Source organism: Rhizoctonia solani, chromosome 8 (genome assembly GCF_016906535.1).
Source record: "Rhizoctonia solani chromosome 8, complete sequence".
Classification (NCBI taxonomy): domain Eukaryota; kingdom Fungi; phylum Basidiomycota; class Agaricomycetes; order Cantharellales; family Ceratobasidiaceae; genus Rhizoctonia; species Rhizoctonia solani.
The window spans coordinates 517,454-542,981 of NC_057377.1; the positions used below are offsets into that span (position 1 = coordinate 517,454).

Genomic DNA, 25,528 nt, shown 5'->3' on the forward strand with positions numbered 1-25,528 from the left:
ATCTGTACCATGTTGCCTTAAAGTGATTGATGGAAGAGACATTAGTTCTGGTTTGGTTGATTCAGAATGTATATTTACTTTAGAATTAGGTAGTCATAAAGAGGTTTTGAAATGTAACGTAGCTGATATAGGTAAACATAGCATAGTCCTTGGAATGTCCTGGCTCAAGTTACACAACCCTACTATAGATTGGCCTAATAAGCATATCACTTTTAATTCTCAATACTGTAACAATTCTTGTCTTTCTGTTTCTAATTCTATCCTGGGAAATGTTGGTGGGACTTCTAACCACCTTGAAGGCATACCAGAAGACTTAGGAGGTGTCAAGGTAATTGAACCTCTTGAAGGCATCCCTAGGGAAACTGGAGGTACTGTGGATTCTCCACTTGAAAGTATCCCAGTAGAACTGCGCAATTTTGCAGAGGTATTTTCTGAGGACATGAAGGTGACAGAACTGCCGCTGCACCGTCCTTTTGACTTAGGGATTGATTTAATTGATCCTGACAAACCTTTTAAGGCTATGGTATACCCCTTGAAGGCATCTGATGATGAGGAACTTAGAAAACTCCTTAAAGAACAATTGGACAAAGGATTGATTCATCCATCCAAATCCAAATATGGTTCCCCAGTTCACTTTGTCAACAAGAAAAATGGGAAAAGGCGTATGGTTGTGGATTATAGATCCCTAAATGCAAATACAGTCAAAAATGCGTACCCTCTACCTCTAATACAGTCTCTCATTGAGAAACTAAGGGGTGCAAAATACTTTTCCACCATTGACCTGAAATCTGGATACAACTTGGTCTGGATAAAGGAAGGTGATGAATGGAAGACTGCATTTAAAACCAAATATGGCCTGTTTGAATACCTAGTCATGCCCTTTGGGTTATGCAATGCTCCTGCTGCATTCCAGCACTTCATGAATGAGATATTTAGGGACATATTGGACATCTATGTAGTAGTATATCTAGACAACATCCTAATATTCTCAGAAAGCAGAGAATTACATACAAAACATCTCCAAGAGGTATTGAAAAGGCTGCAAGACAATGCATGCTATTGTAACCTGGAGAAGTGTAATTTCTATGCATCTGAAGTAGATTACCTTGGTGTTATTGCCAATGGTGAAGGAGTAAAAGCAGATCCTAAGAAAATTACTCAAGCAGTTGATTGGGCAACACCGCGCTCTGTCAAAGGGGTTCAAGAGTTTTTGGGCTTTATAAACTTCTATAGACGCTTCATACATAACTTCTCAAAATTGGCACAACCCTTATACCAACTACTCCAAAAGAATATACCTTGGGAGTGGGGAAAACGCCAAGAAGTGTCTTTTAAGGCTCTTAAACAGGCTCTAATTGAGTCCCCTGTTTTAATCCAACCTGATCCATACAAGGAGTTTTTCCTTGAGTGTGACACCTCTGATTTTGCAACAGGCGCTGTCCTCAATCAAAAGGGCAGTGATGATAAATTACACCCAGTTGCATTCCTATCAAAATCCCTAGCACCCGCTGAAAGAAACTATGACATCTTTGATAAAGAGTTACTAGCGGTAGTAAGGGCTTTAAAGGAATGGCGTCACCTGCTGGAAGGAACAGTAATCCCTGTCAAAATATTGACAGACCATAAAAATCTGGAGTATTTCCAGACAAAAAGGGATCTGAACCAAAGGCAGTTAAGGTGGATGGGATTTTTGGCAGATTACAACTATAGGATTGTGTATAGGCTGGGCGCACAGAATAGAAAAGCAGATATTCTCTCTTGCCGTGAAGACCACAAGTCTGTGGTTAAAGGGGGGGGTGAAACCCCTGTGCTCATAAGCCCAGAGCCTTTTATTGCAGCTATTCAAACAGATAGTGACCTTAATGATTTAATAAGGGACGCTCTGCATGATGGTAAAGCTGTACACAAAATCCTTAAATCCTTGGAAGAGGATATACCTGTTAAAGGATGGAAGATTGATAATGGCCTACTTTACTATCATGATTGGATCTATGTCCCAAATGAGCCAGAAATCAGGAAAGCCATCTTAGAAAGCAGGCATGATAACCCTTCCACTGGGCATCCAGGACATTTCAGAACCTTAGACCTCCTTTCAAGGGATTACTATTGGTCAGGGATGAAACAGTCTGTAACAAAATATGTCCAAGCATGCAATTCATGCATACGTAGCAAACACTCCAACCAGGCTCCTGAAGGTCTCCTTCAAAACATAGATTTACCCAATAAGCCCTGGGAGGAAATAACGTATGACTTGATTGTAGGACTCCCCACCTCAGAAGGATATGATGCAATATTAACAGTAGTGGACCAATTATCCAAAATGGTTCATTTTATACCAACGCACTCTGATGCTACTGCTGTTGATGTTGCAAACCTCTTTGTATCCTTTGTGTGGAAGTTACATGGGTTACCCAGGAAAACCATTTTGGACCAAGGCCCCCAATTTAATGCAAAATTCTTGAGACAAGTCTACAAGCGGTTGGGGATAGAACCACATTTCTCCACTGCATACAGACCACAAGTTGATGGACAAAGTGAATGCTTAAACCAGTTTGTGGAAATTTACCTACACCACTACATCAACTATAGACAAACAGACTGGGTTGCATCACTACCACTTGCAGAATTTGCATACAATAATGGGAAACACTCAGGCTCCAAACACTCTCCCTTCTACATGTGCTATGGTTATAATCCAGACTTCACAGTTGGAAACACCAAGGAAAGCCATGTCCCCCAAGCCAACAACCTAGCAGACTTCCTGAAAGAGATCCAAACTGAAGCAAAAGCTGCTTTAGAAATTGCTGCAAGACAAAACGCGCAATACTATGATCTAAACAGAAGGGAAGCAACCAAGCTGGAAGTTGGTGATAAAGTTTATTTGAGTAGTGCCAACATCAAAACTTCAAGGCCTTCCCATAAGCTAGAGCATAAGCAATTGGGGCCCTATAAGGTCTTGGAGAAAATTGGCAGGAACTCCTATAAACTGGATCTCCCTAAATCCATGAAAGTCCATCCTGTTTTCAACATTGCCCTTTTACACAAAAAGCCAGTAGACAAATATGACTGTGGTCCAGTACCACTTCCCCCAGTTGTCACAGCTGATGGAGAAGAGGAATATACTGTTGAAAGGATCCTAGACTCCAAGAAAGTGGGTCAACAAGTCAAATACTTGGTCAAATGGAAAGGGTATGGACCAGAGGATAACACATGGGAACCCAAGGCCCACTTAGCCAATGCCCCTGAGAAATTGGCTAAGTTTCACCGTGAACATCCAGAGGCAGCTGGACCTTAACAGGGGGGAAGTGTCATGCCCTAGAGGCGTGACCACCTTAGAATCCACTAAGTCAAAGAAATAGTGAATATATGCGCTATTTTCACAAAGATTTATGGATATATGCATCTTTATGCCGTTTAAGCGCTGAGCGCATATTATGTAATCCAATCACATGAATTTGAGTCATGTGATCACATCTTTCTTATCTTTGGTCATGTGACCTTATCTTTGTTGTTATGTTTGCACATGTATTTACTATTCCCTTCCCTTGTGAATATATAAGGAGGGTTCTGAGAGCCTTAAGCCTCAGAACTCAACCTCTTATCCCCTTCCATCACTACTACCCTAAGACATACACTTAAGAGTATTGCCTGAGAGCATACCAGTCCCTGTCAAAGGTCTTTAGCCCTGCTGTCTTTACAGCATAGTGCACTTTACTGTATTAGGTCTTGTCCTACCCCTTCCTGGCATTGCCCTTGAGCATTGTTAGGCCCTACTAGCTGAGAAGTCCTATATTAGGCAATAGCTTGTTAGGTTTTACCCTCTGGTAGTTGTTGGCTCTGACAATACCCAGGTTGATTACCTCTTGTTGCATCCCCACCTGTACACAGGGCCTTATAGCCCAGGTTTCACTAAGTTACTAAGTAGATACATTGTCACTAATGCCTTAAGCGTTGTCTCCACTGTACATATGTAGCTTGCCATTGCCTTACAGTGTTTGGTCCTTGTAGTCAGTAGTCCCAATGTTGTAGGGTAGTTAGCTGTTGCCTTACACAACTTACATTTGTTATCCATACAGCCATTAGTGCTTGCGCCCTTGACATCCTTACAGATGTCTAGGACACATGCTGACCCAAGCCCAAAATTTGGGGGGTGTCCCAGACATCTTTAAGGGTTGTCTAGGTAGCAGGCGCTTGTGGCTGTATGGACTACTAAGAGAACCACATAAGGTGGTATGGATGCTACCTACAACAACAAGCTAACTAACTACAATGACCAGATGCTGTAAGGTGCTGGTAGGCTATGTATATACAGTGAGAACAATGCTTAGGGCATGTGACTAAGTATTTTCTGGCTGTAAGGCCTTGTACAATGTTGGGAGTGCAACAAGAGGTAATCAACTTGGGTATTACCATGGTTGGTTGGCCTCCTTATATATTACAAGAGAGAACTAATTACAAATACTTTTATATGAAATACCATAACCAATAAGAACCCTGCTCTGCAAGTGGCCTTACTCATGCATACATGTCACTGACATGTCATAGTGATGTCATCAGGTGGAGGTGGCTACATTGTGCTTGGTAAGCGCAGAAGGGGACATGGCTTGGCTCTTAGCATATGATATAAGCGCCAAAGTCATGTGATTGAAAATGTTGTCTGTTCATCTTTGTTTAAATTTGAGAAAATTGGAATAAATTCCATGGTATCAAATGTGTCTACAACAGGGGGTAGCAGGTGTAATAATGGGTTGTCAGCAGAGGAATAGTAGGGCTCTATGGCTTAGTGGTCAAGCTGGTTCAATTCCAGCTAGTTCTATTTTCCTCTGTTTATGACAGTTTACCATCTGGTAGTTGTTGGCTCTGACAGAGGGCAATCAACAATGGCAATCCCCAGGTCAATTACCTCTTGTTGCATCCCCTCATTGTACACAGGGCCTTACAGCCTGGGTTCACTAAGTAGATACCATGTCCACACTGTCTTATGCAGTTTTGTCACTGTAGATAGTTAGTTAGACACTGTAGGTAGCTCCCCCACCACCTTAAGTGGTTATTTCTGTACTTAGCAGCCACAAGTGCCAACCCCCTTGGCATCCCAGACAATGTCTAAGACAACTGCCCTCTTTATATATTACAGATGAGCAGTGCTATTTACAAAAATTTTACCAAATATCTAATCAAATCAGAACCCTGATCCATTAGCAGCCTTACTCATGCATATGTGTCACTATGGTGTCATCAAGGTGGCAGCAGCTATGTAACTGGGTAAGCAGAGGGGGGATGTGGCAAGGCACTTAGCATATGATTATAAGCATCCAAGTCATGTGATGAAAAAACATTAGACTCCCACAAATTATACCACTGGATTTGCCATATTTTTATTAATAATTTTACTATTTTTTACAGACTGATTATCTCTACTTTTTGATTCACATGATCTTGGTGCTCATCATGCCAAGATGTTGTGCCAAGACCTGCCAAGATGCTGTGCCAAGGGTGCTTAGATAAAGATCCACGCTTCTATGCAGTCTGCAGCATGCTTCCTTTTATTTTTAGAACTTCCTTTCTCACATGTTATCTATTTGTAAACAGTTACCTCTGGTATATATATGCAGCAGGAAAATTGCTTGGAGACTGTTGTACTCCACTGTAAGGTGGGTACTTGCTAGTGGGCAGGCGCTTAATGGCCATACTACAGTTTGCCAAAAAACCTCTTACAGGAAATGAAATTTTGACTTGTAGCGCATGTAACTTAGGAGCGGAGCGGCGGAAAAATCTAAATAAATAAGCAATAGATAGATATGGGTGCTAGCTACATATTGTGTGTTCATATAGCGCATTCGGTCCACAAATGGCAGAGATATGGGCAACATACAGTGGGGGGTACGTGTAAGAGGTTTCACGGCAGCAAATTGGATTACAAAGACATAGACATTTAATAAGGAATGGACTTCCCCTTTCTCTCCAAAACCATAGCCATGCGTCTTGGCATAGTTTCAATTAGTTTCTGACAGTATTCTGGCGCAAATTCATCCCAAACCACCTGAACCCGCTCCCACAACTCAAGCATCCCATTAGGTACCTCCTTGTACTTGCCTAGGCGTTGTTTAAGCTCAGCCCATGAGTTTTCGATGGGATTAAGATTGGGAGAGTTTGCAGGCCACTCAAGGCACTTGACTTCATGGTTTTTGAGCCATTTGGTGGGCGCTTTTGCCTTGTGGGGGCGTGCATTATCATGCATATATATAACCTCCCTTGCTTTCATCCCCAGGTGCTTCAGGCTCCTTGTGAATTTGTCCCCCAAAATCTCCTTGTAAACCTCCTTATTGAATGATCCTTCTACCTTGCAGCCATACCCAGTTCCTGGCCATCCCATACATCCCCAAAACATGAAGGAACCTCCACCGTGGCTGAGAGCCAGGGTGATCAGCCAATCACTAAGTTTCTCCCTGGGCCAGGCCCAGCCCCAATAGACTCCATTGGACCACAGGCAAGTAATTGTGGTCTTGTCTGACCATAGGACTTGTTTCCAATTGGCTACAGTCCAATCCTTGTGAGCTCTGGCAAATGCAATTTGGTCTTTGATATGTTTTGGGGTGAGCTTTGGTTTTTGTGTCTTCTTTACAGCTTGTAAACCAGCTTCTAACAACGCATGGCAGACAGTGTCACAATGGATGGACTCCCCGCTAAGCGCGGACAGTGTTATAGCAGCCTTCCGTGTGCTGACTTTATTTCCGTTGGTTACAAGTCAGACAGCATAGCAAACGGCAGTGGGATTGAGCTTGCGTGGACAACCGCCTTTGGACCTTGCCAGGTGCAGGCGGTGTTTTCTAGTGACTTTTGTGATATAAGCGGACAAAACACCTGTTTTTTTGATGATTTGAGCATGTGTCTTGTCTGAGTCAAGTAAGGATAGTACCAAGTTAAGAGTGTCCTGAGAAAATGCTTTAGGCATTGTAGGTAGAGTATACTGGTTCCATTTGCGTATGTTAATGCTACATATATATAGCTGGTTCTGTGTGCAAAACATTGTCAAAGTATATCAAGTGAGTTTTGGGTACTGAAGGTTGCACTTGCAAAATCTGAAACGTGCTGTAAAACCTCTCACACGTACCCAATGATTTGTTTTATTTTTAGCCCTCTCATTTACCAACATAACACGTTTCAAAGACATGTTTTCTGTAGCCAAAACGCTTTGCTATTCACCAGTATAATTGTTAGATTTTTATGCCGCTCTGCTCCCAAGTTACATGCGCTATAAGTCAAAATTTCATTCCCTGTAAGAGGTTTTTTGGCAAACTGTACTACTCTACACTGTGTATCTAATTTCCCTCAAGTGTTTCAGTTGCCACCTGTACCTCCTGTACCCCCTCTTGGTATCAATCATCTGTATACTTGTTTGTGCACCTTCTCAGGGTACAAAGGGACCCTGTGAGGATGCTTCTAATGCATCCATTCATCCACTCTTATACATTGACATATACACACAAGCCTTTAACAGCTTATCTGTGCATTTTCTTTAGTGATTGACTCACTGTAAATAACTTAGGAGGTTGTTTGGTGCACTAAGACCATAGGCCAGTCCCAACAGACACAGGGTAACCTATTAGTGTACTTACTGCAACCCTGTGCCCCTTGACTGTCACAGTTGTTGAGGTCAACATTGAGTATAGTGCAACAATACTGTAAGGATTATTGTGATTGAGTGATAGTGTATCAATCATCCATACTCCTATATTGTATATAGCTTCATCTATAATATCTCATAAATCCTAGATATATTTTAGGTAAACCCCATAAGTCTCAAGTCTTACTTAAGCATCTATAAGTCCTATACCTATTAGGCAAATCCTATAAATCCTGTACATTAGTCAGGTAACTCTCTTACTTAAGGTACTATCCCAGAGACCTCAAGTATACATACCCTTAGTCACTGAGGCTTAAGTAACTCTAGTCTAAGTGTCACAACCCACTCCATTATTTTCCATGAGTCCTGACTAAGTCAAGCCTCCAACACACTCATGTTGCACACCAACATGACTGCAAGCACACATATACTTGTACCTATGCACTCAGAACTTCCAAGTTCCCACATGTTGTACACCACTGTAAGGTGGGTACATGCTGGTGGAAGCAGGCGCTTGGGGCCATACTACTACAAGATAAACCACTGTAATCTACTCTATACTAGGCTATACTATTTGTTGCGTAAGGTGACCTTCTACTAACTGATAGCAATGGGGCCTGAGGCCTGGGAGGTGTGATGAGTAAGTGGGGTGGTGAGCGTCTGAGAGCTTCTGGGGGCCTGCTACTTAGCTGGCTGATGAGTCCTCCTCAATGGATATGAGACAAGGTAAAATCAACTTGGGGTTTCCAAGCAATTTTCCTGCTGTATATATAGACAAGAATGCGCTATCTACATGGTCTGTGCGCATGAGAAGAGAAGTACATAAGACAAATAAGAAGCGTGCTGCAGGCTGCGCAGAAGCGTGGATTTCCCCTAAGCGCCCTTGGCACGGCATCTTGGCATAATAAGCGCCAAGATCACATGATTGAAAAACATAAGATAACAAGTCCGTAAAAATACTAAAAATAATAGGAAAATCAGGCAAATCCAATGGTATAATTAAGGAGGTTGTAACACCACATATAAGAGATTTATGGTCAACATGGCTGGACTTAGTGTTACATCCTAACCAATTATACCACCAGAATCCCCTCTTTTTTTTAATACTTTTACTATTTTTTACAGACCATTTACCTGTACTTTTTTGGTCACATGATCTTGGCCCTTATCATGCCAAGATGCTGTGCCAAGGCCAGCTGAGATGCCATGCCAAGGGCACCTAGGTAACAAACATGCTTCTGTACAGTCTGCAGCATGCTTCTCTCTCTATTCTTAGACTTCTTTCTCTCACACCTATCAATTTGTAATTAGTAGATCTTGTGTATATATACAACAGGAAAATTGCTTGGAGATGTCATAGCCCATATCTGGAAGGGTTATTACCATATGCATCCACTGTCAAAGATATATATAGTATATATGATGCACAGTGATATATGAATAATATATGTTGCTGGGGGACATTGCACTCCCCCTGTCCCCCTTGCTGCAGGCCAATGTTAAGGTAGCCTGCAGGCAAGGTCTGAATAAAATATTATTACAGAAGAAATTATGTCATCCCCCCCAACCTCAAATCTGTAGTAGTTTAGTATAGTATTTGATAAAGGACTGGAGGGGGGGAGGTCATGTGACCCTGCTGGACTGTCAGTCTCTAAGTCATGAGCGCTTAGAGTAATGACAGTTCTGATTGCATATATGTGAGTATATGCAGCCTTCTAAAGACTGTGGAATATCCTATTAGTAGGTGGCTTGGTCAGGAGACATCTGTTGTGACCCAACTGTAATGTTGGTCACTTGCTAGTGGTGGGCACTTAAGGCTGTACTACTAAACAAAGCAAGTTGCTAACTAGGCTATACTACTGTAATCTAACTGCTTAGGGTGGTGCTAAACTAATAATGGATAAGTGAAGGAGCTTAGGAGTCCAAACTACTTAGCTAGCTACTGGTCCTTTCTGTGATGAAAGACAAGGTAAAATCAACTTGGGACTCCAAGCAATTTCCCTGCTGTATATCTACACAAGATGAGCTAATTACAAATTGATAATGTGTGAGAGAAAGAAGTCTGAGAAGTAACAAGAAGCATGCTGTGGACTGCGCAGAAGCATGGATGTTATCTAGGCACCCTTGGCACAGCATCTTGGCAGGTCTTGGCACAGTATCTTGGCTTGGTAAGTGCCAAGATCATGTGATTCAAAAAGTGAAGATATAGAGTTTGTAGAAAATAGTAAAAATATTAGAAAAAAGTGGCAAATTCAGTGGTAAAGTTTGTAAGGGTGTAACAATTACCTCTTGTTGTCTCCACTCATTGTACACAGGACTGTAGGTCCAGGTTCAATAAGTTACTCAGTAGATACAACATACTTGTTGCCTTAAGCAGCTTTCTCACCACACTTAGGTAGTTTGTTGAAGCCTTACAGCATCTTGTTGCTGTAGGATAGGTAGTTAGTCACTGTAGGATAGCCTTCCACCACCTTAAGCAGTCTCTTTGTTGTACCTTATGACCACAAGTGCCAACACCCTTGGCATCCCATCAGATGTCTAGGACACATGATTACACCTCCTACCCCCCAAACTTGGATTTGGGCCAGCATGCAACCACTTGTACTGGTCATGTGACCATGTCAAGGATACTTATTTTGCTTTCTTAGCCCCTTAAATAACTTAAACTCTTATAAGTGGTTCTCCCAAGTACCCATAGTGTGGAAAGGTAGTTGTCATAAACAGAGGAAAATAGAACTAGCCAGAATTGAACCAGCTTGACCACTAAGCCATAGAGCCCTATTATTCCTCTGCTGACAACCCATGATTACACATGCTACCCCCCAAATTTGGGCTTGGGCCAGCATGCAACCACTTGTACTGGTCATGTGACTGTGTCCAGGACAGTAGTAGACCTGATACAGAGTTCTTAGGTTAAGTGAACAGAAGGCAATCATCCTTAAAAGGATATATACTAAGTAACCAGTTAGTTCCTACAACTAGGAGTGAAACTCACATAACTATCTTGGCCAAAGGGAACCTGAGCTAGTACTCTTGCGCTTACAGAAATACTTACTAAGACACTTTATACTGTTAAAGGATATATGTGTAGTTGATTGTATTCAAGATAGCTAGACCCATAGAACCCTAAAGAAGCTACTTGTTTACTCAGCTTGGAAATTGGGAATCTTGCAATGCAGACTCTGCTCAGCACTAGAGCCTCAACCTCTTTTCCCCCAATTTACAACAATAACACTTTGAGCCTAAAGAGAGTGGTAAGATAAATGCCATTTGTCTTAGACATCTGTAAGGATGTCAAGGAGGCAGGCACTTGCAGCCAGGTGGTACAGATGAGAAACTGCTTAAGGTGGTGTGCAAGCTACCTACAACAACAACCAGCTATACTACAATGACAAGACTGCTTAAGGCAGTGACAAGCTATCTAAGTACAACAAGAAAGCTGCTTAAGGTGGTGACCAAGTATCTAAGTGGGCTAAGTAGTTAATGGCCCTAGTGGCCTTGTACAATGGGGATGTGACAAGAGGTAATCAACCTGGGTGTTACCATGGTTGGTTGGCCTCCTTATATATTACAAGGGTAGTCTAATTACAAATGTATTATATCAAATATTGTATCCAATAAGAACCCTGCTCTACAGTTGGTCTTACTCATGCATATGTGTCACTGACATGTCATAATGATGTCATCAGGTGGAGGTGGCTATGTGTGCTGAATAAGCATGGATGGGGACATGGCTTGGTGCTTAGCATATGATATAAGCGCCAATGTCACATGATTGAAAAACTAGTCTGTTTGTCTTTGTGTTACAAACTCCTTAACTATACCACTGGATTTGGACAATTTTTCTGATATTTTTACCTTTTTTTACAAACTCTATATCTTTTGTTTTTCAATCACATGATCTTGGCACTTATTATGCCAAGATGCTGCGCCAAGATGCTGTGCCAAGGGCACTTAGGAGAAATCCACGCTTCTGCGCAGCCTGCAGCATGCTTCTTGTTTCAAATGTAGACTTCCTTTCACACATGCACAGACCGCTATGTAGATAGTCTCTAATGTATAAATACAGCAGGAAAATTGCTTGGAAACCCCAAGTCAATTTTACCTTGTCTCTTACCCATTAGAGAAGGTACCCAGCCAGCTAAGTAGCTGGCCCCTCAGTAGTAACCACACTCATCACACCTCCCAGGCCTAAGGCCCCTTTGTTGCCAGTAGTTAGCAGTAGTCTGCCATAAGCAGGATTAGTATAGCCTAGATAGTAGATTAGATAAGCAGTGTTTGTAGTAGTACAGCCACAAGCACCTGCCCCACTAGCAAGTACCCACATTACAGTGGTGTACAACACTTTGTTTAAATTTGAGGAAATCAGAATTAATCCTATGGGTATAAGTGTGTCTACAACACCATTGACCTGCCAGCCTCTGTGCCAGCAATACAAACAATATTGCAACCTGATTTGATGGCAATCTCAACCTTCACCTGATACGTATAGGGCATCTTTCCAGTCCTTTTGTAAGCCACAATTGCCAGTTTCTCCTTGGGAGTACAATCCATGGCTGTAGGCCAGGTATCCTTCAATGAGATGTCAAGTACAGGCTCCATATTGTACACAATCAGATTGTTGTTTTTTACAGCTTCTAGACAGCCTATAGAGCCTTTAGACCAAGTTATAGCAAGGCGGGTGGTGATTTGAGTAATTGACATGGGCTGCAAGTACCATGCACACACCAAAAGGCTGAATTTGCAATTAGGAAACCAATGTTTTGCACAAACACAAGTATGATAGCTCTGCTGCATTATTTTCCTGTTTTGAGTGTACCAATTAACCCAGAATGACTGTATGTACAACTTTTTATTATTCACATGTTCCATTATTCATTGTTTCTGATGGCTGCCTCAGTTCACTAGGACTTTTCTTCTAAGCTCCAAAGGGTACTTACAAGCCAACAATTACTTGTTATTGAAGAATTTGCCAGCAATTGCCCAAAAGGAGATTAGCTCTAGGCAACATGTTGATGGGCCCCCATCAACAAGCATGAAATCAGAGACAATTGTATTAAGAAAGCCTCCAGGGTCTTTTAACCGCACCAAACACAGTTTGCTTCCAAAATGTGTCCGAATTCTCGGGCGCTTATACTAGTGTTATGATAGTCCTTGGCTGAACACGTTGTGAATTGAGCCCTAATCCTACGCCTAAAGTCCTCTGAACTTCAGCCAACGAGATGGTCTCTAATGATATGCATGAAAAGTCCGCATATTTTATTGTACACGAAATTAAGGCAGATACGATGGTGAGATCCTTAAGACATTTATATCTTCCTCTCTACCTAATTGTTCTTAGTCCCTTATAGGTTAGTTACGATACACAGGAGCAATCCCATCTGACACCTGCGTTGGTATAGATGTTCCAATGTCGTGGGACGATGTAAGCACCTTCCCTTCGTTACATGTTCCCGACAGTTTAATTGACAGTAATATGCTCATACATAGCTGAACTCCTTGCAATCTACATATAATATTGTGGCGTGCGTGAGATGTGTTTCCTTTGAATTTGCATGGTTGCTCATGCTTTTGGCACTAGACCACTTCACAGAAAATACCAAGCCAAGAAAAACTTAGCAGTCACCTTCTGTTTTCTATTTAATCGTGTCCATTTCCTCCAAGATCAAAACATGGCCACCACGCAACTCTCTCAGTCGCAAGCCGCACTGTGAGTTTGGTTACTCCAATAAACTACTCTTTGGACATTCACTCCCTTAAGCTGTGAAATTTTGGCCATTCTTTGTTTGAGAGACCACGCCGACTCAGCTTCTGAACTGGCAACGGTTTGTACTGGAATGTGGCCAATTATTGATGGAGCTCCCATGGAAATACGCATATGGGCACAAGATAATATGAGCAAGCTGTACAACGCTCGCGATAGATTTGGTAACGCAATCGATATGGCAATCACGGGAAAGGCAAGGCATTTTACCATGAGCTTGGCCTGTCAGACGGTTATAGGTGGGCTTTAAATATACATTTGGCCTCCAATCACTGAGCTAATACCGAATTAAAGATGCTATATATTGGGGCCGTATTGTTTATCCAGCATCGTCCCAGGCTTTAAATCTCTCTTCCGTGAGGCGCAACCGGTGCCCGCAATGGGAATCCTCTAACACTGCGCTGCCAGGCTCACGAATTCGAAGTCAAACCCGTCCAGTTTTACGATCCATACCAAGCACCGCTTCTTAATCACGAGCGACTCACGGTTCCGGTAATCCGTGGTGCACTAGGGTGTATAAAGTAAGGCCAACACTATATAATTACTTAAAAATAAAGTTATAACTCAATAATTGTTAGTTCTGTTATACTTCTTATTTTATTTGTGATAGCCTTCGAGCTCAATGAGAAGCCTAGAGTCAACTGGGCGGAGAGTCTTTTCATTATTTATGCACTAGGGTTTGTGGCCGAGAAGCTTGCTGCAATACAGGAACATGGAATTGGGCCTAGCTCTGCCACGGTAGGTTCTCCTGATTGCAGACAATCAAATATTAATAAGACTTCTAGATTTGGAATATGCTTGACCTAGGCTTTGCGCTAACTTATTCTATTTACAGCGGGTTTCGGATTGTCGGAATACTGTGTAATAGCCCTTGGGCACGCAACCTTGGTCATGACATGCTGGCTCTTAATGGTACGCTCTTAAGTTTAAAAGGCCTTAATTTAATTCAAAAGAACAATGTAGCTGTAATAATTTTTCCAAAGTGCAACTATACCTACCTATTTTTGAATCGCACATCTGACATGCCATCCAGGTTAGCATTTGTCATACTATCAAGTAGCACAAAGATCATCGCCATGCGATTGATGTTGCTGGAGTTTATAGCGTGAGAGCGAACGTGTAGGAGAAACATAATTTCCAGTAACCCTATCATTAGTTCAATCGCTGTGGCCGCTTTCTGCTTTGGGGGCATCCTCTATGCGTGAGTTCACGAAGGTTTTATTGTGTCAACGACTGACAACATGTTCTTAACAGACTGCATAAGTGGGTTATACTTCAAATTTAGTTACTAAAATTTACTCCTTCCTTCAAACAGGCTAGGAGAGGATACGTAAGTTCAGCAATATTTGAGTGCGTATTAGTAATAACATCTCGAACAGCTACAGTTTGGGGGAAATCGCTCGGTGGATGTTCGACATTTGGCTGGGTTTAGTAAGTACCTAGAGATTCTGCGTTGTGTCAATCTCATTGATTGAGCAAAGGATTCGAGCGGATTGGACCAGGCTTGTGCGTGAACGACTAACATGATCCGGCAAGGAAATTTAAAATGATCACTTCTAGCCGAATTTCACCCACAGTTGGGGCCATTTCTTATGGTATGATTTGTTCTCTACTGATAAGCCATTGCACCTAATGCACCAATATTAGGTCTCATACGCCTGTTTGAGCAACATCTTTCTGCTTACTTTAATATTTTCGGTTTGTTCACTTATTAAAGCTCTCGCCACGCATCTGCTAACTTATTGCTCTTGGTAGTTTATCTCTCATACCTTTGGAAAAATGAGCAAAGAGGCTGAAATGGAAGCACTGTTTCAACGAGCTGTGCTAGCAATTGAAGGGTATGAATAAGTCACAACGAAAGGGGTAGCTAATTGGTGATTGTTGATGCCTTGTTTATTTACAGAGCGAAAATCAATATTATCCTTCAATGCCAACCCCCAATGAACCTATTGGCCTTTCTGATAGCATTCCCAGCAAAGTTTATCCTTCCGCCAACTTGGATTAGTAAAGTAACGTGGTCAGCTGATACATCTTCAAACAATAATACTTACGACTACATTCAAGTTACACATAATATTGATCAAGTAAGTGATTAAGTTTTAGACAAACAAGAAAGGATCACATTGACGGACAGTCAGATTCACTGGCTTTCCAGTAATTCTTGCGGTTTCTTTTTATGAGAGGAACCGGGCGGCAAAGGATGAGGAAACCATCTTTGAGAAGGCCGTGGCTGCAGCCAAATGGCTGGTTGCGTGGCCCCGTAGGCTAAGAAGGATAAGTAAGCCATCTGCTCAGCTTCTGCTGCATTTATGCCACTTACGTCGAGTACTTAGCTCGTGTTGTAGCGCCTGTTGACGCGTCTAGAAGCGGTAACTCGTTTCGATCAGCTCGATGACATATAGATTCATGGTTCCACAGTTCAAGTCATTTTCGCACTAGATGATGAGTTAGCTCAAAACTCGGATTCTAGTGGCAGTTGGATTCAACAGTACAAGACCTCAGCCATGCGTCACAGGGCCCAAGACCCCATGAATGACGGTAATAAACATATACCACCCAAAGAGATTTATTCACAGAACTCAACTGGTACAGTTTGGATTGCACTCAATTAACTAACAAATAATTTTATCGTCTCTATATTAGCAAGAAACGGGCAATACTCCTATAGCCCGGGGAAGGGGTCTCAAAAATTCGGTTCAAAAGTTACTGGAGCTCGGAACAACGATTCACATACCCTTTTGGGGAGAGTTCACACCGACAGTGGGCTGACATTCACTTCGGGACCTGATATCAACTCTTTACGTTCCCTTGCTCATCGGGAAAACGAGGATTCGGAAACTGTAAGTATCCTACTTATGGGGTGGAATGGGATTAAAATATGTCGGAATCCATAGATGGAAGGTGAGGGCTTAATTCCACTGCAAGTGCGTATATCTCAAATCGAGAATCGGCTACAGCGGGTGAGATTACAGCACACCTTGCGTTCTTTGCCCATCTAACGTTTTTACACAGATAGAAATGCTGATGGAACAGATACTTGATGGTATAAGACGATAATTCGCGTCTAACGTGGTTTTAATAACTACTCGATTGCTGTGTTACGATGCTTTTCAGAGTAGACTACAGTATACATAATCGTCAACTTGTCCGGAAACTTAAGCTTATCCAGAAAGCTGGTCTCTGACTTCACATCTCGGGTCTATTCAGGAAGAAATGAGTGCATATGGGTATTTCACGAGGATATTAGACTGTATTATATCAAAAGTAAGTATGCATAAGTCATGAATGACGAATATTATACTATGGCCCTTGTGTGATATAACTCTTCTTCCGTGTTCATTCGTTCTCGGCTTTCTCGCTCAATTGGCTCCATCTTTAGTTTTCGAACTTCGCTATTTAACGTAGCCAGAATAAGGGAAAGTCTTCTTAGGTCATCAGCATTGTTTAGCTTTCACATGTGCCATAAACGAGGCTTATTATTTCGTCCAACACAAGGGGAAGTCCAGCTAATGAGTCCGCGTCTCCCCCGACGGAGGCCGATGCTATCCAGCTCTTCAAATTCCCCTAAGTTCTTTTTGGAACATTCCCTAAAAACACCCTAAATTGACTTTAAAGTTAGCTGGTGTGTAATTTAGGAGAGTTCTTGCGCCGCTTCGTTCACCCTTGAAGCTCCCCTGCACTTCTCCAACCCCCTCCAACCCCAATTCTTCTTACCTTAAAACTTTCTTTCCTTGACTCGTCGCTTCTGCCAGCTACTCCTTGTGTCATGTATGTATTTTATTTATCCGCAATTCGGCTTTCTGGGTCCAGATCTAACGAGGTAAGTCTCAGTCGAGCTACCGCCCTATAGTGCGCGGTCCTTGAACCCTCCAAGACTCTTAAGAAGTCAAACCCACCATGAGAAAATACCCCACGGGGACCTTCCAAACACCACAGCACTCTAGATTGCTCGGATTTTGGAGACCTGCTTGTTTAAATCCAACCGGATATGGAGTGTTCCGCAAGTATTCCGGAGCGTCCTACGAGCACTTCGGAACGCTATACCTGACCCTCCAAAGTACTTGTTTACCTTTATGAGTGAGCACTCCAGAGTTTTTTGGGCCACCGTAGACCAGGTACAGGAAGAAGTCAAGTGGTCTTGGGGTTAGCCTGATTTTGCGCAGAGATCGCCCAGTTAAACTTTTTACATGGCGTTGCAATACTGGGTACGTTTCCGTAAGAATTTCTTCTAAATTCGTCGTCCTAAATCGGTCCGTCGGGACGGGACGGACTTGATCCGCACGGCGGAGGCTGTGCTAGGCTGTGCCAGCGCTTGGACCTCATGTATTGTCTTTCCGTAAGGAATGGCCCATGTAAAATAGATTTCACTTCTAAAATCATAATCAAAACAAATTGCACATATGCCCCTGAATTGATTCTATGCGTGAGACTTAATATATGCGCCTCTTGGGCCATTGAAATTATATATATATGTACTACGCAGCTGCAGCCGCATAACTCCTTACCCCTGTCAAGTTATGCAGCGCCGCAGAGACTTGGACAATGAGAATGACAACAACAAAGATGAACTTGTCTTCCGTCTGTTACTCAGTGGCAATGATCTAGCTATTCCCAGATTCTTGCATGCTTGCTTTAAACACGCTCAACAAATTTGTGCACTAAAGAAGAGGAATTGACATTACCTGAGGCAAGCAGAGCTACAGCAAGCTCCCATGGACAACTCTGGTTGGCAATTGCTCTATTGGAGTTGCAAAGATTGCGCGTACATACACGTCTTAGGTATTGACATTGCAACTTTTGAGTACTGTTACACTCCCAGAAATTATACCATTAGAATTGGACGATTTTTCTATTATTTTTAGAATTTTTTACGGACTCTTTATCTTATGTTTTTCAATCACGTGATCTTGGCGCTTATTATGCCAAGATGCCGTGCCAAGGGCACTTAGGAGAAATCCATGCTTCTGCGCAGCCTGCAGCATGCTTCTCTTCTCATATAGACTCTTCCTTTCTCATGCGCATTGACCATGTACATACTTTTCACTTGTCTATATAAACAGCAGGAAAATTGCTTGGAGACCCCAAGTCAATTTTACCTTGTCTCATACTCATTGAGGAGGATTAGTCAGCCAGCTAGGTAGCAGGCCCCAGTAGTTCTCAGATGCACACCACCCCTCTTACTCACCACACCTCCTAGGCCTCAGGCCCATTTGTCACTAGTTAGTAGTAGGTCACCTTATGTGACAATAGTATAGCCTAGTATAGAGTAGATTACAGTAGTCCTGCTTGTAGTAGTACGGCCCCAAGCGCCTGCTCCCACCAGCATGTACCCACCTTACAGTGGTGTACAACAAGTACTTAATGGAATCTGGATTTTGCAATGCTTGGAATACTTGCCCAATTAAACAAACCAATACAAACCATACTGGCGCAAGTCAAGTTGGGGTGCGTTTGCTTGATGCAGCAGGTGGCTTAGGGTTGGCATTACATTATCTGTGCAGCACTATGAGCAAAGTTGCGCTCCAGGTTGTATTTGCACTTGTGCCTTCAACTGTTTTGCGCTACATCAATTTTGCTCTAGATATTTTACTTGAAATACTGAAGGAGATTCCTGAGGCCCACTTAGCTTGGCCAACCAAAGCAAAAATGCAGGAAAACTTGCATTTGATCACTAGGAAGCATCATGGAGCAAAGTACCTTGTTGGTGCATTTGGGTTCATGGATGGCTTGAACCTTCAACTCCAAGCAAGTGGTGACCATAACAAGCAAAATGCAAACTATAATGGCTGGCTACATAAACATGTCATTAGCAATATCATAGTCTTTTTGCCTGAAGGTAAGTTTGTATATTAATAAGCATGTGCACATATTGACCAAGTACTACTATACTACAAATTCAAGGTACAATCATGGTTGCTGTGATGAATGCGCCTGGTAGTTGGCACAACTCAAACATGACTTGGCCAATATACAATTTGCTAAGACATAAGACACCCAACAGCTGCTTCCTCATTGCCAACAGCGCGTTCCCTTGTCTTGGCATAGGAGAAGCCCAAAAGATCAAAGTGCCGCTCAAGATCAACGTTTGCAGAACTAGAGAGCAAGATCAAGAGTCCCAAGAGGTTACAACAGCGCGTCAAGCTGTTGAGTGGGGAATGCAAGCCATTCAAGGGTGTTTTTCTTGATTGTACATGCTGCTCAACGCTCACAATGCTATGGGCTGCTCTTGTTATGTATCACACAATTTTGCATTCACAGCTCACCATCCACAATAATCTGCATATATCTGACTTTCTGATTTAATGGCCATTTCTGTCTTATTTTCCATTATTCCTGTCATTACTCTATGTAACGCTCATATTGACTGTATGTGTTACATATTGTTCAATAGAGCTCCTTCCGCTCGTTCTAACGCTGCCTGTCACGTGCTCATACGATAAGATCTCATGGAGATATTAGCTTCACAAGATTCTATCTATGTGGCTCAAGTACCTTACTAATCATTATATTTGTATCTTTACATCTAGCTCATCACATGACTAGCTCTAACGTGGGAAATGAACCTTATTCCTAGCTTAGTTGAGTCATACCTCTCATGAGATTACTAAGGTTCTCCTTATCTAGTAATTTCTAGTGGCACTGCAAATCCTGCTTATGAGTCATTCTGCTTGCCACCAGAATGACTCACACTAATGACTCACTCTAAGAGCTCATTGGCTGCCAAGCATTTCTTGATAGACTGAGTCATGTATTTAGATGTTTCTATTTTTAACTAATTGCAGTTCAACCCAAGAGCAGTCACATTCCATCCTAGTCATATCTGTGCCTTCCCACCCACCAATCAAAGTCTTAGGAAGCACAGTCCTAAGCAAGTCATATTCATACTCTGACTAGGTGAATGACTCAGTAACCTTGCCACTCTAGGGTATAAAAGGGGACTCTTGCATACCCTTGGAGGGCACCCACCCTTCACTCTTACCACTCACTGTTACTGTTGACTGTCACTCTTGGGTTTGGGCTTGCCCCCCTCAATTGTGTGATATTTTGTGCCTCAAGATTTCAAATAACTTAAACTTGTATAAGTGGATCTCCCAAGTACCCATAGTGTGGAAAGGTTGTAGACCTGATACAGAGTTCTTAGGTTAAGTGAACAGAAGGCAATCATCCTTAAAGAAGGATATATACTAAGTAACCAGTTAGTTCCTGCAACTAGGAGTGAAACTTACATAACTATATCTGCCAAAGGGAACCTGAGCCAGTACTCTTGCTCTTACAGAAATACTTACTAAGACACTTTACACTGAGAAAAGATATATCTGTAGTTGATTGTATTCAAGATAACTAGACCCAGAGAACCCTAAAGAAGCTACTTCTTTACTTAGCTTGGAAATTGGGAAATCTTCCAACACAGACTCTGCTCAGCACCAGAGTCCCAACTTCTTTTCCCCCAATTTACAACAGCTCTCAACTTATAGAAGTGTGCTTTTGGATGCATAATGTTCAAACAGAGAGAGTTGAAGTTAACCAGATACAAAGTGTATATATGCCAATGTGTGTCATGAGCCTTACCTCCTGACATGATTATGTGCTGCCTGTCACCTCCTCCCTCCCCCCAGTGTATTTGTCTGGGGGACTCATCTGTATCCATCTCATCTGTTTGCATAGTTCCTATCTTTCATGTTTGTGTTATTCCCTCTTCCTTGTTCCTTTCTTGCACTTAGCCCAGACTTATTCTGCTCTAAGTGCTTCTATCTTGCTTATCTTGCTGCGCACTGGTCCAGTTCAATGTGTAGAGCTTCTGAGCCATATGCTCCATCTTGCTTACAAGTTGTGCAGCCCAGACACCATCCCTTCTCCTTGTATCTACTCCTTTTTCATTTTGTTATAAAAGAAGACTGTGAATTGCCTTGGAAACCCCAAGAACAATTCACCTTGTCAATTTCCCACTCTCTCATCTGTGTGAATTGTCTCAATATCTCACAAGCAGTCATTTCACTCTTGGTTGTGACAATGTGGGGTAACAGAGAGGGACAGCATATGAGCAATTGGGAGTTATTTATTTGTACACTGCAGACTGATTGCGTTCAAGAGTTCTACATTGACCGCGGCTTGACTTTCAACTGAATAAAAAATACTTTTATTGCTTCATTTATACAAATGGATATACATTGCTGTTTAACACATGTAAAGACAGTAATATAAACAAATAAACAATCATTTGTTGAATGGATGCAAGGGATTGAAACAGTCTAGGTTGTTGATGGTACTATGCATGTCTTTGCAACCAGAAGTTGCAAAATACTGCATTGGCACTGAACCAGCAGGAGCCATTGGTGCCAGCGCGTGTTGAGCAAGAGCTTCCTTGACATGCTCTTGAACCTTCTTGTCAAGCTTGTATTCAATAAGCTTCAGCTCAAGTTTGCATATCTTCTGGTGAGCTTTGGCCAGCTATTTCTTGAGCTGTTGGACCTTCCAACCCAATTGCATGTACACAATGGTCTTGAAGTTTCCCTCTTCTTGTTGCTTGAGATAACTGCTGATAAACTCACCATTGTTGTCTGATATAAGGTCAATAATGTTGTTGCTTGACAAGGCCTTGGGCTCAGGGCGCCAAACTGTTGGTTTGGCCTCCAACTTTGGCTTCTTGCTGCCATGGTCTCTATTGGCCCAAGCAGAGCCAGGAGCCTTACGCTTGTTCAATGGACTTGCTTCAAGCTTCACCAGCATCTTGACTAAAGGATGGCTACCAGTTGCAGTAGCACTTGGCGCCTTGCTTGGCAAATGAGCCTGGGCTTTGTTCAGACAAAGTTTCAACATTGGGAAGGGGGCCAGACTGGTCAATGTTGCCCCCACAGCCAATGAGTGTGCCAGGGGTTTTGGGGTTGTGGGGGCCTTGGGCAACAACATGGCCTTGGACAGTGATGCAATAGTTGTGTCAATATTGCTGAGGTGTAGACCCCACAAAGGCAATTTGCTGTCAGCTTGAGGATCTGTTGCCATGCTGATTGGGGGCCAATCCTCCTCTCTGTCACTGTTGCAATTCTCTGCACCTTTGCCTGCCCCTGAGTCACCACTATCACCCACAACCTTGTTGTCCAAGCCCACCCAGACTTCACTTGGATTTCTGCTGGCCCCTGTTTTGTTGTTCCTGCAGTTGCCAGCATTGTCTTTGACCTTGGCGTCCTCATCCAGAAGGGGAACTTTGAAGTTAGGGGCACACTTGAAATCAAGCCTCAGGCGCCTCATCTTGGTCTCAGCAAGGTTGAATTCAATCTCTGTCTCCTTGTATTTGTCAGGGGCACTCAAGTCATCCAGCAAGCCCATTGCATGCAATTTACTGATGCCTTCTTTGACTGCTAATGCAAGACAATGCAAGGGATGCATCTTGCTTTGTCTGGTTGGCTTGGGGAGCTTCAGGACCTTATGTACAACCACGTGAGCCTTTTGCTTTAGATATCAGGATAGGATACATAGGATACGTACCTTAACCCAATGATTCTTGCAAACCTTGCTGCTCCAAGCTGTGAAGCTTTGAGCCATCATGTTTTTGCCAACTATCTCCCACTGGTTGCTACCAACTGGGCGTACCATAGAGATGATACAGAAAACCAGCAAGTAGTCCTTGATTGTCCAGGCACAGGCACCTACCTTACGTCTGCCTTGCTTCTTTGGGCTTGGTGTAGAAGTTGAGGGCAGCTTAGATGGAGTAGAGGCACAAGCTTTGCCTTTCCAACCACAAGTTATGTTGGAGATAGACAAAGGATTTGTGCTAGACATTGCAGCTAAGTATATGTGATAGTTGGTTGGAGACAGCTGCAATAGGGGTGCCTGCTATTTGTTGACAACGGCCCCTATCCTGTGTCTTAGACAATAAATAATTATTATTTGACAAATATATGCAACTGCCTTATGTCAGCAATGTCCCAATAAGGTAAGAGATCAGTGGGATGTTATCTTATCAGCGCAATCAAGTGTCATTTCATAGCTAAATACATCCTTAAAAAATAGCAGGGGGGGGGTTGTCCTGGACACGGTCACATGACCAGTACAAGTGGTTGCATGCTGGCCCAAGCCCAAATTTGGGGGGTAGCAGGTGTAATCATGGGTTGTCAGCAGAGGAATAATAGGGCTCTATGGCTTAGTGGTCAAGCTGGTTCAATTCCGGCTAGTTCTATTTTCCTCTGTTTATGACAGGGGTCAACCCCCCCTTCTAGATAGGTGGTCCAGATATCTAGAACACCCCCCCTTTAGCATCTAGATCTGTATCCAAGGCATTTCACATTGAGTTCCATGGTGCACAATGCACCCAGGCTGGGCCTCACCTCTAAATGAGCACTTTAGAACGGCTCAACTGTTCTAAATCTCTTACAGAAGCGTACCCACTGTCTGCAATGTACACCAGATATTTTGAATTTTAGAAGTGAATCAATGGGTACGTTTCCATAAGGACTTTAGAACGCCTCAAGCATTCTAAAGTTGAATTTGGATTTGTGAACCACCTTGGATGCATTTTGCACCGTGGAATTGTGTGTGAAATTGCCTTGGAAACAGTTTGGGAGCGCAAGGAGGGGGTGTCATAAAGGTTTAGAACAATGATTTGGAAGGGGGGGTCAACCCCCTGTCTAAACTTTAGAACGTACCATTGAGTTTAGAACAGACCACAATTGTCTGATAAGATAAGATTGCCTGATTGTTGGCCAAACTAGGCCATCAGTGTTTTGGCGTTACTGCATATATTTGTATCATAATTACATTATTTACACAGCACTGTAGATATGTATGATAGATTCAATGCAACATGACTCAAATGAATTGGAACAATGTTCTGCTAACTAGTGTAAGATGCTTGTGTACAATAAAAGTAATCTGTTAAAGCACTTTACATATCCAAGGGTTGATAAGCATTGCGCACCCCTATTCCCAGCGTCCTGCACCATTCCACCATATCACACATAGTTGCACACCACACATGCTGCGTATGCTAAAATAAACTAAGCTAAACAGACAAAGTTCAAGCAGAAGAAAATGATATTTTATTTACACAATTATTCTATTATAAATCTATCAAGAAACATGCGCATGGCTTACGGAAAGCCACTTTAGAACGGCCCAGTGCTGATCCAAGCCAGCACAGCCTCCCATCCTTGGACCGAATCCGTCCCGTCCCGACGGACCAATTTAGAACACCCCAATAGTCCTAAATTCCATACGGAAACGTATCCAATTATGGTGCATATGGAAACAATGTGATTCTAACGTATTGGCAACCCGTTTGGTTGCTTTTGGTCGAGTGGTGGCTTTCTCGGATAAGCGTGATATGTGTATGCTCGGATCTGACCTTCATGTATTCCAGTAAGCATACATATATAGGTGTTCGTTTTTAGTGGGTGTACAAGGGTGCTACTCGACACGGCACGAGTGGGAGAGCTCCAGCCACCCACGACTGCGACCGTCTGGATCGAAGGGTGGTGGTAGATAACCATGAGCAGCGACCCTGTGTCAACGCCAGGGGTAATGGGCAGGTGTTGGAAAAATGTCAAACTAAGTCGCTGATCTCATATACATATGAGCTATGTATATATATTCTCCCCATCTCATGTAATATATTGTCGCATCTCTACTCATACCTTAATGCTGTTCTCCCGCACTCACTCTTCTTCCAACAATTTCCACAACCTAGTATACAGTATCGTTTATCGCATATAGACCGCGTTCAGAGTCTGCCACACGAAGAAACATTACACATAAGTATATACGTAGGATAAATAATCCAATAAAAAACGCGGGGTAGTAAATGTACCCCGTGCTCAGTACCCCATGCGAAGTCGTGGGGTGATATGTGGAGTTTTGCGATGGAGCCTGTGAGGGGCGCAAAATTTATACTGGGCCGATCAGGTCGTTGCATATACCTGCGCCACCCGATAGGTATCGTATTTGTACAATGTTTGTAATACTTGGGTTCGGCGCTTGGGTTCGGCGCTTGGGCCCCGTGTTCCTTCCCTCCCATACTACGTACGGCGAGCACAATGTGCTTGCAGAACTTGACCTTACATTCTTCCCCTTTTTTCCGCGAGTCCCACCCGCCCACACTTCTTCTTTGCGCATACGGTCCGGTTTGGCTGCCTACCCAGCTCGCTCGG

General features: G+C 42.8%; 4 protein-coding genes across 4 annotated transcripts; 2 read left to right on the top strand and 2 right to left on the bottom strand.

The window, feature by feature from the left end:
- Positions 1 to 154: 154 nt before the first annotated feature.
- On the top strand, positions 155 to 3,295 carry RhiXN_09627 (Transposon Tf2-7 polyprotein; the record flags this gene model as incomplete). The annotated part of the gene is made up of 1 exon (XM_043329443.1): positions 155 to 3,295. The coding sequence occupies one exon, from the start codon at positions 155 to 157 to the stop codon at positions 3,293 to 3,295; it is 3,141 nt and encodes a 1,046-aa protein (XP_043182277.1).
- A 2,637-nt stretch (positions 3,296 to 5,932) lies between these two features.
- RhiXN_09628 (Transposase) lies at positions 5,933 to 6,388 on the bottom strand (the record flags this gene model as incomplete). Its single annotated transcript, XM_043329444.1, has 1 exon — positions 5,933 to 6,388. One exon carries the CDS (start codon positions 6,386 to 6,388, stop codon positions 5,933 to 5,935), a length of 456 nt encoding a protein of 151 aa, XP_043182278.1.
- Positions 6,389 to 13,296: 6,908 nt separating this feature from the next.
- On the top strand, positions 13,297 to 16,000 carry RhiXN_09629 (uncharacterized protein; the record flags this gene model as incomplete). Its single annotated transcript, XM_043329445.1, has 19 exons — positions 13,297 to 13,334; positions 13,416 to 13,627; positions 13,683 to 13,744; positions 13,797 to 13,909; positions 13,967 to 14,126; positions 14,174 to 14,300; positions 14,427 to 14,493; positions 14,545 to 14,589; positions 14,643 to 14,651; positions 14,704 to 14,718; positions 14,768 to 14,819; positions 14,870 to 14,894; positions 14,949 to 14,983; positions 15,036 to 15,086; positions 15,144 to 15,226; positions 15,292 to 15,392; positions 15,544 to 15,666; positions 15,722 to 15,757; positions 15,807 to 16,000. 19 exons carry the CDS (start codon positions 13,297 to 13,299, stop codon positions 15,998 to 16,000), a joined length of 1,548 nt encoding a protein of 515 aa, XP_043182279.1.
- Positions 16,001 to 21,602: 5,602 nt separating this feature from the next.
- Positions 21,603 to 23,165, bottom strand: RhiXN_09630 (uncharacterized protein; the record flags this gene model as incomplete). Its single annotated transcript, XM_043329446.1, has 3 exons — positions 21,603 to 21,818; positions 21,858 to 22,808; positions 22,872 to 23,165. The coding sequence occupies 3 exons, from the start codon at positions 23,163 to 23,165 to the stop codon at positions 21,603 to 21,605; spliced, it is 1,461 nt and encodes a 486-aa protein (XP_043182280.1).
- Between the last annotated feature and the right edge of the window lie 2,363 nt (positions 23,166 to 25,528).